Here is a 17,289-nt window from a genome sequence, read left to right as displayed (position 1 = left end):
TTCTTCTGCAAACAGAACGCTATAAGAAATATGTTGGCAGACTGTAAAGCCCAAAGTAGTTTCACAAAGGCTGTTTGCGACATATAGAGACATACGTTGCTGTTTTATAGATCAAAGCAACCTCAGAATAGCTTTAAAATAAATCCAGTTATACTACAGCTGTAATATTATTATGCAGCATAAATCCTTGTCTGTTGACATTTATTTAATGAATGTTGCTACAACAGCTTAGCTAGATGGCACTCCAGAGGCGAGGCTAAGGAAAACCTTGCCAGACTACTCACAAAGATAACTTGTGCTTATTGGAAGCTAATAAAAATAATTAGTGAAGAGGTGATTTTTAAACTTTTTTTTAAGCAAACAAAAAAAAATCAAAATACAGTACGAACTGCCCTCCTGAAATAAACTAGTTTAGCTGCTCTAAGATGTTATTATTAATCACACTTTAAATGAAAACGATCAATATACTGAAAAGCACCTTGTTACAAGGCTGCTTTGCAAATGGTACAGTGCTCACCGGCTTAAGATGGCCTATAACTTTTCTCCTAGGCAGAGGTCTAAAATATTCATGCAAATCAATACTTAATAAATCTCATAGGTGCGCGCTGGCTCCACCGTTGAACAATATATTTGAATCGATTTTTTTTTCCTTTCTTTTATACTGCATTATCTTTGAAGAGACTGTCTCTACCCCCTGCGAACACGTCAGCCTGGCGGGGTGCGCACGCCGCGTCGCGCCATCGATCGGGGCCTCGCTGCAGACTGCAGCGCCCTGGCAGGATTAGTGCTCGAATTAGATCCAGGCAATTTTCTTGCATTTCTCATCCCATTCCCAACGAATGCTACTTTACGACGGACTTCTTAATGCTTCATTTAACTATCCTGAGGTTCTCAACTCTTCTTATCGATCCTATGTTTTAAATTCTGTGTACGGAGATGCATGAACATCTGTGCATGTATTATGAAAACCTGGACTTGTGATGAGAACGTCAAACTTTTCTTTTCTTTTCTTTTCTTTTCTTTTCTTTTCTTTTCTTTTCTTTTCTTTTCTTTTCTTTTCTTTTCTTTTCTTTTCTTTTCTTTTCTTTTCTTTTCTTTTCTTTTCTTTTCTTTTCTTTTCTTTTCTTTTCTTTTCTTTTCTTTTCTTTTCTTTTCTTTTCTTTTCTTTTCTTTTCTTTTCTTTTCTTTTCTTTTCGTTTCTTTTCGTTTCTTTTCGTTTCTTTTCGTTTCTTTTCGTTTCTTTTCGTTTCTTTTCGTTTCTTTTCGTTTCTTTTCGTTTCTTTTCTTTTCGTTTCTTTTCTTTTCGTTTCTTTTCTTTTCTTTTCTTTTCTTTTCTTTTCTTTTCTTTTCTTTTCTTTTCTTTTCTTTTCTTTTCTTTTCTTTTCTTTTCTTTTCTTTTCTTTTCTTTTCTTTTCTTTTCTTTTCTTTTCTTTTCTTTTCTTTTCTTTTCTTTTCTTTTCTTTTCTTTTCTTTTCTTTTCTTTTCTTTTCTTTTCTTTTCTTTTCTTTTCTTTTCTTTTTCTTTTTCTTTTTCTTTTTCTTTTTCTTTTTCTTTTTCTTTTTTTCTTTTTCTTTTTTTTTTTTCTTTTTCTTTTTCTTTTTCTTTTTCTTTCTTTTCTTTCTTTCTTTTTTCTTCTTTCCTTTTTCTTTTTTTCTTTCTATTCTTTGTTCTTCTCTTTTCTTTCTTCTTTTTTTTCTACTACCAGTTCTACTTTCTTCTTGGTTCTTCTCCTTTCTTCTTGGTTCTTCTCCTTTCTTCTCTATTCTTCTACTTTCTTCTCTATTCTACTTTCTTCTCTATTCTGTTTTCTTTCTTCCTATCTGCCTATCTATCTATCTACTTATCTATCATCTGTCTCTTTCCTCTTCTTTTTCTCCTTCTTCTTCCTCTCCTCTCTATTCTCTCTCCCTTCTGTCTTTAGCAACCCCAGTCTGTTGAACACCCGGGACTTATCTACGGTATTCAGAAATCCCCTCTAGAATTTTACTGCATGCTTCTCGTATCAAGTGCAGAGGTTTCAGGAAGGCGATTTAAACGAGGACTTTGAACTGACGTAACAAAAAATTTCCAAAATGGATGCGGCAGGGCCCCATCCTGCCTGTGTCCTGCACCTCGGGAGTGAAGGAATCGGCCTGGTACACCGAGCTCCCCCCCAAAAAAAAGCCTGTTTATGCGTGACACTTGTAGCTGCCTTCCTACGGGAAACCCTTTTCTCCCCCGTCCCTCCCTGCCCCTGTACCTGGCATAGGCGGGCGATGGCCCTGTAACTGGGGGCAGATGTGGGGGTCTGTACCCTCGAATTTCCACCGCGGGGTGGAGGAGAAGGACATCACGATAGTAATCGGCAATTAATACCCAGCTAGTGCTGAACTGCAAGGTCGGGTTTATTTGAGGACCTGCAGCGCTATCCCAAAGCCGCCGTTAATTTATTTATTTATTTATTATTCCATTTTGCTGTTTTTTTTTATGAACTTTTTATTTTCAGGCAGCTCTTTTGGTATGGATCCGCTCACCCCTGCTGTGTACCGGGAGAGGAGTGGGGACCTCTTAAGGACTTCTTCGAGGTCCTGGTGCGGCTGTACTTATTTGCAAGGGGATGCGAAATCTAGATAGGGCCTCTTTTATCCTCCAGCACACCGGGGGATGAAACAATCCTGATCCCATAAGCCAAGCAAAACCGGACCCTTTCGCTTTTCTGTAGAATCTAATCAAATTTCGTGTCAGTGACTTTTAGTTTTAGATTTTTTTTTTCCTGCTCTGAGCTGAAATTGAAATAAAGATATGCATACCGTCTGGCTTCTCGTAAAAAGCTTTCCTAGGTAAAAGGTTTCCATTCAGCTTGACGTGAGCTGCTAATACAGGAATATATTATTCAGAGATAAAGACCTACTCTCCTGCGCTGTCGCTGCCCGTTAGCGGACTCCCTGGCACGACATGTCGCAGACGACAAGATCGCTCCGAGATACAGCGCAAACGAAGCGCAGGATTTAAAAGTACCGCTAGTGGAAAATCTCTGTAGGAAATTCTGTAAAAAAAAAACTACTGTAGGAAAATCTTTTTTTTTTTTTTTTTTTTTTGTCGGAGTGACTGTGCGCCTTGTCCGTCGACCTTTTGGGGCCAGGGCAGGGAATTGCGTGGTGCGGAGCGGAGACTTGGCCAAAATCTCACCCCCCAAGCCCCTCCAGCCTCTATCCTAGGCTCTCCCCACGCCCCACGAGCCAATGACTTGGAAAAAAGTCTCTGACTTTTGGCAAGGTGTCTCGCCCAGCAGCCCTGTCGGACACCTTTGCTACCCCCGATGTGGTCCGGGGCTTCTCCTCCGCCCTCGCCGAGGCAGCAGCCTCTGTGTCCCCTCCAGCCTCCTCAGGAGACCACAACCTGTCGACGTGCGGAGCCCACACTTTGTTCCCCTCTGAAAATGTGGAAGACCCTAAGAGAGGGCGTGAGGTACGGATCTGGCCTGTAGGACCCGCTGCGGGGGGGCAGCGGCCGCCCCCATCCTCCTGTTACCAGTGAGTTGCCAAAAAGCCTGGGGAGCTGCGGGGCTGCGCGGCGCTCCCTCCCTGCGCACAGCTTGCCAGGGAAAAAGCGTTTCTGTAGGGCGGCCAAATGGGGCTGGGAAAGGAGGCAGACCTCTCCCGACGGGGTGCTACTGGGACTGGGTCTGTGTCTGCCAGGGCTGGCCTTGGGCTGCTCGGGGGGCGCAGGGGGCCGCGGCGTAATAAAACGAGGAGGCAAAGCTTATGTCTCCTTCTTCAATTTCCTTCTAACTTTCTGCCTTCTTCAAATTGTCCTTTTTATTCCAAGAAAATGTCTTTTAGGAAAACACACGGAGAAGTCGATGCATTTGTTCTTTTATGTGGATTTTTTTTTCTCGGAACTAAGAGGGAAATAGTTTGCAGCAAAGACAGATATGAGCACCCGGGACATGGCTACATCGCCCCTTTCCAGGCAGAGGGAAAGGAGGCCTGGACAGCAGCGCAGGGGCTCGGACCGACCCGGTCTGGCATCCAAGTGCTCCACTCTCCGAGTTGTGCCAGCTGACACGGAATAATGTAATTTATCTTCTCAGCTTCTTCCCATTTCACACCACTCCTCCCTTCCCTCGCCCTGTCGCTCTCCCTTAACGGGACGTTTCGCCCCATCAGAACCGCCAGCTTGTACAGGAGGTTGCAAGACAAATACAACGACTTTGGGCGTTTGGCCAATGACCGTGTTAATGGAAGACGGACCGTTTTATTTTTTTTCGCCTGGTGGAAAAAATACAGCTCTCCAGCAGACGGCTGCATTAAAATCTGAGTGCATTTATAAAGCGAAACAAATTTTCATGAAAAAGAGCTGAAACCCGCTCTCCCAAGAACCAGTGCTTTAAAGATTAACACAGTCCAAAGCCTTAAAAGATGCCCTGATTTCAGCTCACGGAATCTTCGGCATCACAATATTTAAGAGCCTGTCAGCACTTCTATTGTCAACTCTTTTTCAAGGGCTTCTCGCTTGCCCTTAGCACTTTTCGTGGTGGAAACATCGAGACTCGGACTAAAAGGCCTCCTAAAAGCCGGTTATAAACATTCGCCGGGCTTTACAAAGGGGCTCAGGGGAGGAAAGGGTTCCCTGTGCTCAGCAGCTGATGGCGGCCGTTGGGTTGTGTAAACGAGTTTTAAGACATTGCGATGTTGGTAGGTGGTGGAGAGCAAAAGTTCTCCAGACACCACACAAACGCACAAATCCTTCCCCGAGTCTCGAGGAGCATCGGGAGTGCTTGCTCCAATAGCACATTTCCTCCAGCCTCCAAAAGTTGCAGGATCTAGCACAATTTTTAGCTTTCGAAAACTACAAAAGAGCAGTGCAGAGCCGCGGGGGGGGATTTCAGGGTGACCTTCACCACGGGGCTCCTCGGGAGGAAAGGACTTCTTTCGCCTCTAGGACCCCACGAAGCTGCAGCGATTTCCCCCTGCGCATCCATTGCTCCCTTCCCTGTCCATTACACCTTTCTACTCTTCCTCCCTCTTCTGCTTCTTAAATCTCCGTTTCCATCTTTTTTTTTTTTTTTTTTTTTCTCGACTTTATCTCTTTCTCCTCTCCACTCAGTGAAGGTTCTCACTTGCTGCCTCCTCCCTCTTGATGACCCCCCTCTATCACTCACCCCCTATCATACTTTTGTCCTCTGTGCAATATTTCCTCTCCACCTCTCTGCCCTCCTTCGTTTTCCAGATCCCCTTCTTTCCCCAGCCTGCCTTCCCAGAGACCCATTCCCTCTCTCTCATTTCCAGCCCTCTCCTCCTATCCCTCTCTTTATCCTCCACCCCAGAACCCTCCGCCCTACCATCCCACCTCCCCATCGCCCTTTCCCGTGGGCCTGACTCTGCCCTGTCCCTGCAGCAGCGAAAGTGCGGAGCTGGGGGGCAGCCAACCCTGCCCTGCGCAGGGCCAACCCCTTGGGGCACACCTCATCCACAGTAAGGAAAGAGGCACTTTGGCGTGCTCCACTCCCCCCCCCCCCCCCCCCAAAAAAAATCCTCTTCGCTTCCTTCCACCTCCTGCTCCTTTCTCTTCTCTTCTCCCTCTCTCCTTCTACCTCTTGCCTTCCTCTCTCCCTCCCCTGCACCGCTCCCCCCTTCCTCAGCCCTTTGGCTCCCTCTAGCTCCATCCCCTCCCTCCGCCGCCCCGACCCCTCCTCCTCCTCCCCCTCGTCCCCATCCGTCCCTCCGCCCCGGCTCCCTCCCGCCGCAGCCAGTCCTGCGGCTCGGCTCAGCGCGGCTCGGCTCGGCTCGGCTCGCCATGGTGCAGCTCGGGGGCGGCCGCGGAGCCCCACCACCGGCCCCAGCCGCTCCGCCCGCTTTCAGCATCGACAGCATCCTGCAGACCGGTCCCCGCCGCCCGGCCCGGGAGCAGGGCAGAGCCCGCTGCGCCCTGCCGGAGGAGGAGGAGGAGGATGATGAGGAAGATGAAGAAGAGGGCCCCGCGGAGCGAGACCCCAATAAAGGCTCCAACGACTCGGGTACAGAGCCGGCCGCCCGTGTCGCCTGTCGGGTGGCAGCCCGACCCTCAGCCAGGCCCGTCGGGGGATGCCCAGGGGGTCCCAGCGCCGCCGGGCCGGGACCGCGCCCTGGAGGCTCGGGTGGGGCGCGGGCACGGACACGCACGCACACACACAGACACACACACAGCTTTTAGATGCTGCAGCAGGAGGAGGAGCTCGTCCCCTCTCCCCAGCCCCTAGGGGCAGCCGGGCCGTGCGTGCATGCGGGGCGGGGGCCCGAGGGGGTTGGCGGCGGCGGGGTGGGGGGGCTGATTCTGTGCTTTGCCGTTGCAGGCAGCGTGATGCTGTGCTTTGCCGTTGCAGGCAGCGAGCCCCGCCGGCTGCAGGCAGAGGGGCCGGGCCGTGGGCTCCGCCCGGGGACCGAGGGCATTGTCGCGGTGTCGCCGCTCCCCGCGGAGGGACCGCGCGGTCCCTGGCAGCCGTCGCCGAGGAATGCTGGGGGTTGCGGCGGGGAGAGCGGCAGGTCGCCGGCGGTGGGAGGCAAGAAGAAGACGAGGACCATCTTCTCCAAGAGCCAGGTCTTCCAGCTGGAGTCCACCTTCGACGTGAAGCGCTACCTGAGCAGCGCCGAGCGGGCCGGGCTGGCGGCCGCGCTGCACCTCACCGAGACCCAGGTGAAGATCTGGTTCCAGAACCGGCGCAACAAGCTCAAGAGACAGATGTCGGCCGAGCCCGAGGGGCCGGGGCCGGGGCAAGCGGAGCATCCCGGGGAACCGCCACCCCTGTCTGCCTCCGCGGCTGTGTCCCTGCCGACCCTTTACAAGGACAGCACCCTGCTCAGCCGCTGCCTGCTGCCTCTCCCCTTCCCTCTGCTCTACCCGGGCAGCGCCATCCCTTACCTCTGCCTCCCCGGCCCGGGCAAACACTTCAGCTTGCTGGATGGGGACGTATAGCCTCGCCCCTCGGCTCCCCCCATTCTTCTTGCCGGGGGCCGCACCGATGGTATTTATGCCCCAGCCACGTCCGCCTTCGCCCCGATCCGTGGCAGCCGCCCCCCTGCCCACGGAGGGGATGCCCGGGCTCCCCCCCCGCGTGTCCGTGGGCAGCCCACACGTTGTTAGAGCTCTCGCAGCGCTCTTTCTCTGGGCAGGACGGAGGAGAGAACCGAGGTGCCAAAGAAACGGGGCTGTGTTCTGCCTTCCTCCCTTCGAAATTATCCCGTGCCCGGTATTTCAGGGGAGCCGATGCCCTGCCTCGGCCCACGGGGACGGTGTCACCACTCCTGTCCCTGAGACCTGGCAGACCCGAGTACAGCCTGCTCAGCGCCGAGGCTGCCATTCGCTCCCCTCTCAGACTCTAATATCCCTCCAATTAACTTCTCCCCATTTTTGACATTATCAATATATACACACCTTTCTAAAGCTGGTTCGCAAACTGTGGCTTCTCGGATTTTTTTTTTACCCCCCCCCCCAACAAAACAAGCCCTCTTCATTTTTTTTTGATTTTTTATTTTTTGTTAACTGGTTCTCAATTCGTGGCCTGTCTGATGTTTCTGCAGAACAAGACAAGCTCCCTCTCATACTCCTTGTGCTAACTCTGCTCCCCGAAAGCTCGTGGGGGTAATTTTATCTGCTCTCCTAGAGTAACGAAATGCTTTTTATCCCCCCCCTTCAGATTTCCAAACGCATTTGTCTTCTTTTGGTTTCCAAGTTCACACGCTTTATATTCAGAGTTGGGAAATAAAACTTTTCTATCAGAAAACTGAAATGCATGCCTTTTCAATACAGTCGCTACTAGGCAGTGTCAAAAGAAAGACGTTTCCTAGACGTTTTTATTTTAAAAATAAACATTGCAATTGTCGTATTACGAAATTCACCAGTGCGTGCGAAAACAGGCGAATTATCGCGTTTCCAAGTGAGGAAAAAAAAAAGAAAAAGAAAAAAAAAGAAAAAGATAGGTATTTCAGCTGGATAAGCACAGATTACTCTCCTTTTCCCCACTCTCCTTCCATGTTTATTTCCTCGGACAAGCAGCACAGGTGAGCAATGAGCCCCCGTGCAGACGCCTGGGCCAGCTCGGCGTGGCGGTGCCGGCGCAAGCGGGAGTCCTGCGGCTGCTGCTCAAAGCAGTTTTGGGGATTTCCTTCCCAGCCGGGAAAACGCTGCTGAAGGGACTGTCACCGGGTGCCATGTAGCTGGGGAGCCGGTGCCAAGTCTCCACGGAGCCTGCCGAGCTCCGGAGCGCAGCGCTGCGCGGCTCCGGGGTGGTATTCTCGTGGTCGCGATTTCCGAGCGTTAGTTGACCTTCCCTCTCTCTTTTTAATCAGTCTCGAATTCGTGTCAAAGAGCAGGAGGAGTCTCTCAGGGTGCCCTTGATCTGGAAAGAAAAAAAAAAAAAAGAGAGAGAGAGAGAAATTATCGAGGCTGTTGATGATAGCGATGAAGCGGACACGTGAGGTGCTAAAGACGCAAGAGGACCCGCTGGCTGCGCTTCGCAGCTAAGGTTTCCCCAAACTGCAGCTCCCGGGAAGGTGCTGGCGATGAGTTAATGGCTTGGATCCCCTCTTTTCTGATCTGACTGTGTGAACTTCAATGCATTCAGATCTTCCGAGTCTTCTAGATCCGTACCTCAAAACATTTTGGAGACACATTTAAGCTATGTCTTTATTTCCAAGGGTGATGTGATATGGCTCGCGTGTGCCTATATATATACATTGAAAATCGACGATCTATACCGGAACATTCCTTTAGTTGTTGCTTTTAATATTTCCAGTGTCGATACACGCTTACTTGGTTACTGCCACGAGATTAATCTATGCCGATAGAGACAAAATCGGCGTTTCAAAATCCGTAGCAATGACAGTTTCAGCTGATGCAGTACCTATACAGTAAGATCCCTTTCTTTAATTCTTTAACAGGTAACTAAAGTTCGGTTAAAGAAAACTGTCCTTCCACTGAACTGCAGCTTCAGATGTGTCTGTGGAAAAAGATAATCATGTAAAAAGTCGCTAATCGACAATTAATCTATTTTCTCCATTTATTAAACCATTTTCATTCCCGTTTTTCCCTCTTTTTTACCCATTTGCCTCTGAATTATTTCAGCGAGTTTCCAGAGTTGCACAGGCGACTGGAGAAAAATACATCCCCAAAACACAGAGCGAGTTTATTTTATAATAAGAATAACAGAAAGAGATCTTCTGCATGCCGTAGTCCCAGTGCTTAGTCCCATTCCACAACTTTCTGCTGAGTAAAGATTGAGAGATAATTTTGTCATCAGCAAATGCCTGTGTAGCTGGAGAAAGTAAATAACCACCCCTTAATATTCATCAAATATCAAGATAAAACTGCTGATGTTGAGACCAGTGGGCAAAAATATTAACCATACTGTTGCTACTCAGTGTAACACATCCAGTGGCAAGGTAGCTTTCTCTGAAGAAAGCCAAGTTCACAATGTGTCAGGATTTCCAGTTGAGCAGTCAATTATGATCCTACTGAATACTACTGACATTTCTTTCGGACCTTAAAACATTTGTATTTGCAATTATAAATTGTTCTTTACTAAATCAAGAGATTTTTACTAAGTATCTTGCAGCAGGAGATTAGTACTAACTAACCTATTGATGGGACGCTTTTAAAAACAAAATACAGAAAATTAAATAAATCAAACAAAAAAACTGCAAGAACTTGTAAAGAGATAAAAAAATATTAAATTGATTAGTTGATGGAACTGAGATTTTAGCAAGTGTTGTTAAAGTTCACCATGATAACAAGAGAAGTACAGCTGTTAAGAAGCAGCTGGAAGACACACCTTGCTTGCATATTGAAGGGATTCTCTATTAGAAGGTCTTTGTAACAGCACTGTATGTGTAAAGTGTTGCATTTTATTAATTATTATTACTATTATTATTTTACATTAGAAAAATAGCTAGAGGCAGTACCTGTGCTGGGAGATCCCTTGCATTAGGCATTGCTCATACATAATGACAACCTGGCCCAAAATACTCTATAAACTTAATAGAAAAGAAAGATATGGACCTTCCAAAATAAGGACAGTAAAAAAACACAACCTTTCTCAACAGGGAAATGTATTTGAAAAGCAGTTGAATACATACATATGTGTATTTCTTATGAAACAGAACAGTATGAGGGCTTAAAAAGCACTCCATCTCTCTTTTTCATGTCTTCATCAAAGCCCCACATGGCTAATCCTGTGTTCAGCAGCTCTGGGAAACTTGATTTTCATCTCACTTGTGATATCATAAAATTCCCTGTGATTAAGGTAATCAGACTCACAATATTGAGTACAGTTATTGGGGCCACAAAGTAAGTGAGTCTTCTCATTTGTCTGCTCTGTTGAAAAGTTTCTCAAAATTTCCCTAAGGCTCGTTTCCCTCTCCTGGTCTGCCCAAACCTGGCACCTGCTACTGTTTAGCTTTGCTGTTCTCTAATCACAGTGTACATAGACAGCTTTATGGACGAACACAAAGATGTTGTGCCAAATCCTTTTTTATAACTCCTCTGCTGTTGGGACTTCTACTCCTATCCAGGCTGGTGTTCACCTTCACAAAGTGAGGGAAGGTGCAATACAGCCTAGAGAGAGAAAAGTTACTCAGAGTAGCTCTTGTCCTTTGCCAGAGATTGATCTAGATGAGGGAAAACTCTCCTGCTTCTTCTCCTCTGCTCCTGGATTTGCTGCTATTTTTTTCTTTGGTTAACCAGCAATTGTAGCATATCTTTCCATTTTTTTTAGGGAAGAACTGAATTTTCTTCACCATTTGTGTGTTGATAAACTGAAGTAGGGCTTCATCTATCTGGAGAAAGGCTTACAGTGGTGCAAGATGTACCCTTTCATATTCATCTAGGAAGACACCACAGATTTACATTACTGGAACTAGGTAGAGACCGAAGAGTCACAGCTCTATCTGCTGGAGGAGAATTGCTTGAATCTTACCAAGATTAATCAAATGTAAGGACGATCATGGCTTCACTTTGGAGATGCTTCTAATTGTCCTATGTCTTACAGCAGATTTGTGAGGCTGTGAATAGCATTTGCACATGTAAGTGAACATATATACACATATATACACATATATACACATATATACGCATATATACAGATAGATAGATGTACATTAGATAGACTCACTTTACATGAATTGATTTTCATATAGAAAAAACAGCTTACTTAGTATGTTTCATCTGATACCTGATAGGTTATAGAATGCTCAGAAAAGGCACAATGTTTGTTATCTGAAAGTGTCATGTACAAGAAAATATTAGTTTTGAAGGAGATGCAATAAAATGCTTCCTGTGCATCTTCTGTACAGTGGAAGTCAAACCACGTTTTTTTCTTGAAAAGCTGCTAGTGTCTCTGCCTCTTTATGGATGTAGGGGGCTGACTGCAGGTTAAACTTGGGTTGGGCCTGGTTCTGTTTTCCCTTTCATGCACACTATTAGAAGGCAAAGATATGTCCTCTAGAATATGTTTCACTTATAGCTGAATTTGCCAGATCGTGTCCTTTAGACATTTTGCTCTGTTAAGTATGTGAAGTAGTAATATCCTCATAGTTATGTTGTGAAATAACAACTATACTGAAAAAAAAAGAGATGGCTTTAATGGACAGGTTTGAGAAAAGGTGAAACTCACTGATCCATGCATCTGCCTTTCCCTTGACACTGATATTGAACATGCTCTTACACCATGTGATGTGATTGCTGACCAGTTCATCTGTCACTTCAAAGTAAAGATCATAAATAAATTGCTTAAAATGTGGTGGAAAAGAAGGTGATCAGGAGTAGTCAGCATGGATTCACCAAGGGGAAATCATGCTTAACTGATCTGATAGCTTTTTATGATGGGACAACTGGCTGGATAGATGAGGGGAGAACAATGGATGTTGTCTACCTTGACTTCAGCAAGGTTTTCGACACAATCTCCCATGATATCCTCATAGGTATGCTCAGAAAGTGTAGGTTAGATGAGTAGACAGTAAAGTGGATTGAGACCTGGCTGAATGGCAGGTCTTACATAGTTGTGATCAGTGGCACAGTCTAGATGGAGGCCTGTAGTAGGTAGTGTCCCACAGGGGTCAGTACTGGGTCCAGTCTTGTTCAATTTATTCATCAATGACCTGGATGGAGGAACAGAGTGATCCTCTGCAAGTTTACTGATGACAGAACTGAGAGGAGTGGCTGATACACCAGAAGGCTGAGCTGCCATTCAGAGAGACCTGCACTGGCTGGAGAGGTGGGTGGAGAAGAAACTCATAAAGTTCAGCAAAGGTGAATTCAGGGTCCTGCACCTAGGAAGATCTAGAAGATGATCAGGGGACTGGAGTATCTCTCCTAGGAGGAAAGGCTGAGAGAGATGGGCCTGTTCAGCCCACAGAGGAGAAGACTGAGAGGGAATCTTACCTATGCATATAAATATTTTAAGGGAGGGTGCCAATACAATGGGGCCAGACTCTTTTTGGTGGTACCCAGTAACAGGGTAAGAGACAATAGGCACAAACTTAAACACAGGAAGTTCCATCTGAATATGAGAAAAAACTTCTTTACTGTGAGGGTGACAGCACTTGACAGGTTGCCTGGAGAGGTTGTAGAGTCTCCTTCCCTGGAGATATTCAAAATCTATCTGGATGTGATCATGTGCAACCTGCTCCGTGAGCTTTAGGAGGGACTAGATGGACTAGAAGATCTCCAGAGGCACCTTCTAACCTCAACTATTCCGTGATTCTGTAATTCTGTAAACTAAAGACCCAGAAACTGTCTATTGCTAAAAATAAAGGCCAACAAAAAACACAACATCAGGAATATTTATCTTGGGCCACACTCAGTGTTGTACAACCTGGGAAATGCTCTACCCCTACATGCAGGAAGTCTTTTATTTCAGAGAAGAATTTAGTTTTTGGAGAAGATAGTGTGTTCTGGCATGAGAAATAGTAATTGCAACATAATCAGTGAATGGGGAAAGAATCGTGCCTGCCTCTTCTCTGTTTACAACCAATCAATTACATTGGTACCGGTCTTAATATAAAATCCAACAGAGACCAGAAAACATTACCAGAAATTCTGAGAAAAATGAAATATAAAAGAATGTCCAATGTGAAACAGCACAAAATTCCCAGATGTATAATCAAAATCAAGTTATTTTGAAAAAAAAAAAAAGCAGTTGAGAATATATAAGCTGAGAAAGTCTACGAGATCACTTTGTAGTTACAAACCAGGAGACAAAGACACAGACATGCCAAATAGGGCTTTAAAGAATGCCAAAACACAGCAGTAGATAACAGACTATAAAGTAATTGTTTTCTGTGCCCAGCTGTGAGCTTTTTGGGACCTAGTAGACAACCAAATTTTATTATATAAAGAGGTATGTGGTCAGAAGGTAAGGAGACACATCTAGAGTTATCAACCCAAAATACCAGATACAAAACATGAGTCTACCAGCACAATTGGGTCTTATGTCAGACCAGAATCAATAGGTGGGTTTGAGGACAAAGGCTGCAATGGAACTTTGAGTGACAACCTCATTGTACAGCATCATGCCTGGATTGCAGTTCTCCACAGTCTGCTGGGGTCATATGTGTCCTTTGGGAAAGTGATGCTGAGTTGGTTTGGTTGGAGCAGAAGCCACCCTTATTTGCTCAAAGCTTTATTATTAGATATTTGTGAATTGTTAGACAAGAACAAATGACATATTTTAAGCAGCAGATACTTTCCCACAGTTTTGAGTTTTTCATTATTTTCATACTTCGATTTATAGAGGTCAGAAGGGTGACCTTTCTAAAGGATGTACTCATATGAGAGAATAACTGGTGATGTTCCTATTCAGTCTTCTATCTTGGATTTAAATTATTGAACCAGCATGGCTCTTTTCAAGTAGGGAAAGCATCGTAAAAATCAATGAAGATCAGTGCTTGGTTGAATCCGGATCAATTTCCATCCCAGATCTTCTCCACAGATCTTCCAGATACAGTTCTTTTTTTATTTTTTAAAACAGCCAGATGTATGGAAGCTACAAGAAGCCATGTTCAAGCTGTAGATTTTCTCTAGGAATCTTCCAAGGTTTTATTAGTGATCATCATTGAGAAAAGCAAAGCTACACACACAGCTGAAACAATTGGAAAGAAAGGCATGAACTGTAGTCTCCTTCTGAGCATCATGAATGGAATATTTAACCAAATAAACTATCCCTATATGAAATCATCATATATATATTTAAGGTAACACTGATATTAAAATCAGATATTAAAATCAGAAAGCATATTTGGCTATCAGCTAATCATAATGTTTTCTGAATTCCAGACCTCCAGGTGAAGTATATTATTATATACATGTAAACACTATACTCACTATGAAATATATACTTCTTCAAGTTAATCCTGAAAACATAAACATTCCTTATTTCTCAGTTTTGTAAATATGTGACAGTTTAGATCTATGCTGCAAATCAATAGATGGGACCCATGGACCCATGTCTTTTTCCTTTCCTTAACACTGTGATATCTACTGAAGTGGTTGAAGTTGGAGTGAACTTTTTGTGTGAATAGATAAAGATCTGAACATCCCCATGTTCAGACTGAGATTTACAGTATTTGTACACTGATTCCTGTTCATCAGCTGAATAACTGATGTTCACGTATTTACAGACATATTTCTGTGTTTTCACATTGAATGGAACACTGAAAAATGTTAAATGGATAAAAAAAGTGTTGTTTATACTGTTCTGTACCATTTTGACAAGCAAGACTATTTGACAATTTCTCTGACGCATTATGTGACATAATTATCTATCTGTTAACACCACTCAAGTGAACCACTCTGGAGGTGTCACTATATAATTTCAATGTTTGCTTAGAGAATCATTAATGTACAAATTATAGATGAAAAAAACTCTAATTACTCTGTAGGAAATGTTTTGTGGTAGGGTGTACATATATTTTTAAAAGAGCCTGTAATTTGTGGATTTGTAACTAAATATCTGCAGTCAGTTTCCATTATTAAATAATTACTTCACATATGTGTCTGTTTTCCCAGACTCTTAAACCTGACTTTAGAATGGATAAGGAAAATGACATTAGTTTATATATCTTTGTGTCAACAAGCTTTATACAACCATGTGTTACAAGTTGTAGAATTGGGATGCATACAAAGAGATAAAAAGATAGATACTGAGTTAAAAAAGAAGTATGCTTAGCATCGTGAACTTAGAGATTGCATTACAAAATCTATGATACTGTACCTGGTAAATTAATTTGTATCTTCATATTTAGGAGCTCACAGAACTAAAAACACATCTAGCAACAACAGTTTCTGATTTTTTCCATGGTGTTATTCTACTAGATGAATTTTATCCTAAGATAATAATGATTTTCTTGAAAATAATTGTGTGATTTAAAAGTGCAAAATAGTTGAAAATGATAATTAAGCATAACAATTCCATTATTAATACAAGTCCCACCCTTCATGAGGTCTTCCAAAAAGAAAAGAAAAGAAAAGAAAAGAAAAGAAAAGAAAAGAAAAGAAAAGAAAAGAAAAGAAAAGAAAAGAAAAGAAAAGAAAAGAAAAGAAAAGAAAAGAAAAGAAAGAAAAAGAAACACAGTCTCCTGGTCATTTGCATACATAACACTTTTCTGTCTCGAGAGAGACAGAGAACCTGTAAGCATTGCTGTCAACAGTACCAGATGGCTGATACAGTTAGGACATCAGTCCCCTTTGCCATGTCATTGGACTCTGATCTAAATCAATGGGGAAAGGTCCCTAAAATGTCTTCTTGCCCCTTTACTGTATAATCTTTTGACCTGGGTCAGATGCCAGGATCAATGGATTCTCATGTTTTCTGTTGAATTCACTGACTTCATATTATGAAGGGGACCACTTAGGACAGTGACAATAATAGCAGGGGACTGCACTTGAGTTAACTGAAAGAGCCTTCTACCATAAGTCTAGCCTGGGATTACTGTAAGCAAACACTGAGAAACATTGTCAGTGAAAGCAATCTGGGGAGAGGCTTTGGGAACTTCTGAAAGCCATACATTTTTAAACATATGGCTTTTCACGATGAAGCTATGTTTTGGCAAGTGCTATTGTCAGACTTGATTAGATTACTCCCACCCTCACAGATCTGCTTAGAAGCTGAGGAACAAATCTAGAAAACCTGTAGGGGCACGATACCAAAGGGAATCAAGTGACTTAAAAAGAGCCTCTCCACTTTCATGAGCTTTTGATCAGGGCTTTTCTGGGTGCTCCTCTGAATAAAAGTGGTGGGAAAACCATGGCTTAATTTACTGATGGTAAGACCTGAGATGTGTCAGACCTCAGGATCCTAGATAAAGAAAAGTAGAAGTTCTTGCATCTTTTCAAAGGGTCTGTGCAGTAATGTTCCACTGCTGTTTTTGCTTTCAGCTACAAGACCCAGAGGAATATACAGTTTACATTCTCAGATTGTTTTATAAACTCAGATTTTTTCAAAGGTCTTTTTTACAAACATGCAAAACTACAATGAAATGTCAGGTTCACAAATCAAGCATAGCACTCTCCCAGTATGAGTGAAATGAAGGAGCACGGACTTTTCTTCAGGAAATCTTGTAGGTCAAGGACTCTTTTCCAGTGTCAGACAAAAATTGAGACAGTGGTATATAGGACTGTGAAATGGGGTTGTGTCTCATTGCTACATAGAATACATATGGATCTTGGCTACATTTGAGAGTATGTACATTCCAGTTCAGTTTTTAATAAAACCAGTACTTTCACCTGGCACCACCCTTTTCTAGTGGTGGTGGAACAGATCAATAATTGCAATTATTCTCCTCCTGGGTGATTTAGCTCAACTCCCTTCATCATGTAGGATATTCCCTTACATTATTTCTACTATTTATCTAATCTATTATTGAATAGTTCTGGTGATAGTGCCTCAATTACCTCCATTACCTCTCTCCCGACGCTTAACTGCTCTGTCTGATACGATTTCCCCCTACCTTAATGAATGGCTTGGATCGTTCAATGTGAAGTTTTAGGCTATGTTGCTTAGTTTGATCACTTTCACATTGTTTGAAACCTCTACTTTGAAGAGGTTTATGGTGTCTTCAAGACTTGTTGTGTAATCTCTTCCAGTCTCCAGGCTTATGAACTGGGATCCTGTCCAATCCCTCTACCATTGATGTGGCTTTCCTTTACCCTTTCCTGAAGTTTTTATTTTGTGTGTTCTGCTTTGTTTTCTTCCCAAATGCTTAGACCAGAAATCCTCACAGTACAATGAAGTGGTATGTAAGCTGGTGATGCATAGTTTTAAAAAGTTGCTATATCTCC

The 17,289-nt window shown here is 44.0% G+C and overlaps 1 protein-coding gene across 1 annotated transcript; it reads left to right on the top strand.

Annotated features, from left to right (window-relative positions):
- Positions 1 to 5,489: 5,489 nt before the first annotated feature.
- Positions 5,490 to 7,843, top strand: LOC310899276 (homeobox protein HMX2-like). Its single transcript, XM_083835491.1, has 2 exons — positions 5,490 to 5,998; positions 6,344 to 7,843. The coding sequence occupies exons 1-2, from the start codon at positions 5,779 to 5,781 to the stop codon at positions 6,931 to 6,933; spliced, it is 810 nt and encodes a 269-aa protein (XP_083691617.1). The 5' UTR covers positions 5,490 to 5,778; the 3' UTR covers positions 6,934 to 7,843.
- The last annotated feature ends 9,446 nt before the right edge of the window (positions 7,844 to 17,289 follow it).

This window comes from Anser anser, assembly GCF_964211835.1.
Source record: "Anser anser genome assembly, chromosome: 4".
NCBI classification, from domain to species: Eukaryota; Metazoa; Chordata; class Aves; order Anseriformes; family Anatidae; genus Anser; species Anser anser.
This window is presented reverse-complemented; position numbering and strand designations above follow the sequence as displayed.

What these genes read in the sequence shown, in the direction of transcription:
- LOC310899276 (XM_083835491.1), top strand. Translation starts at nt 5,779, where the DNA reads ATGGTGCAGCTCGGGGGCGGCCGCGGAGCCCCACCACCGGCCCCAGCC. An exon ending in TAAAGGCTCCAACGACTCGG is followed by an intron (nt 5,999 to 6,343) that starts GTACAGAGCCGG and finishes TTGCCGTTGCAG; the next exon opens with GCAGCGAGCCCCGCCGGCTG.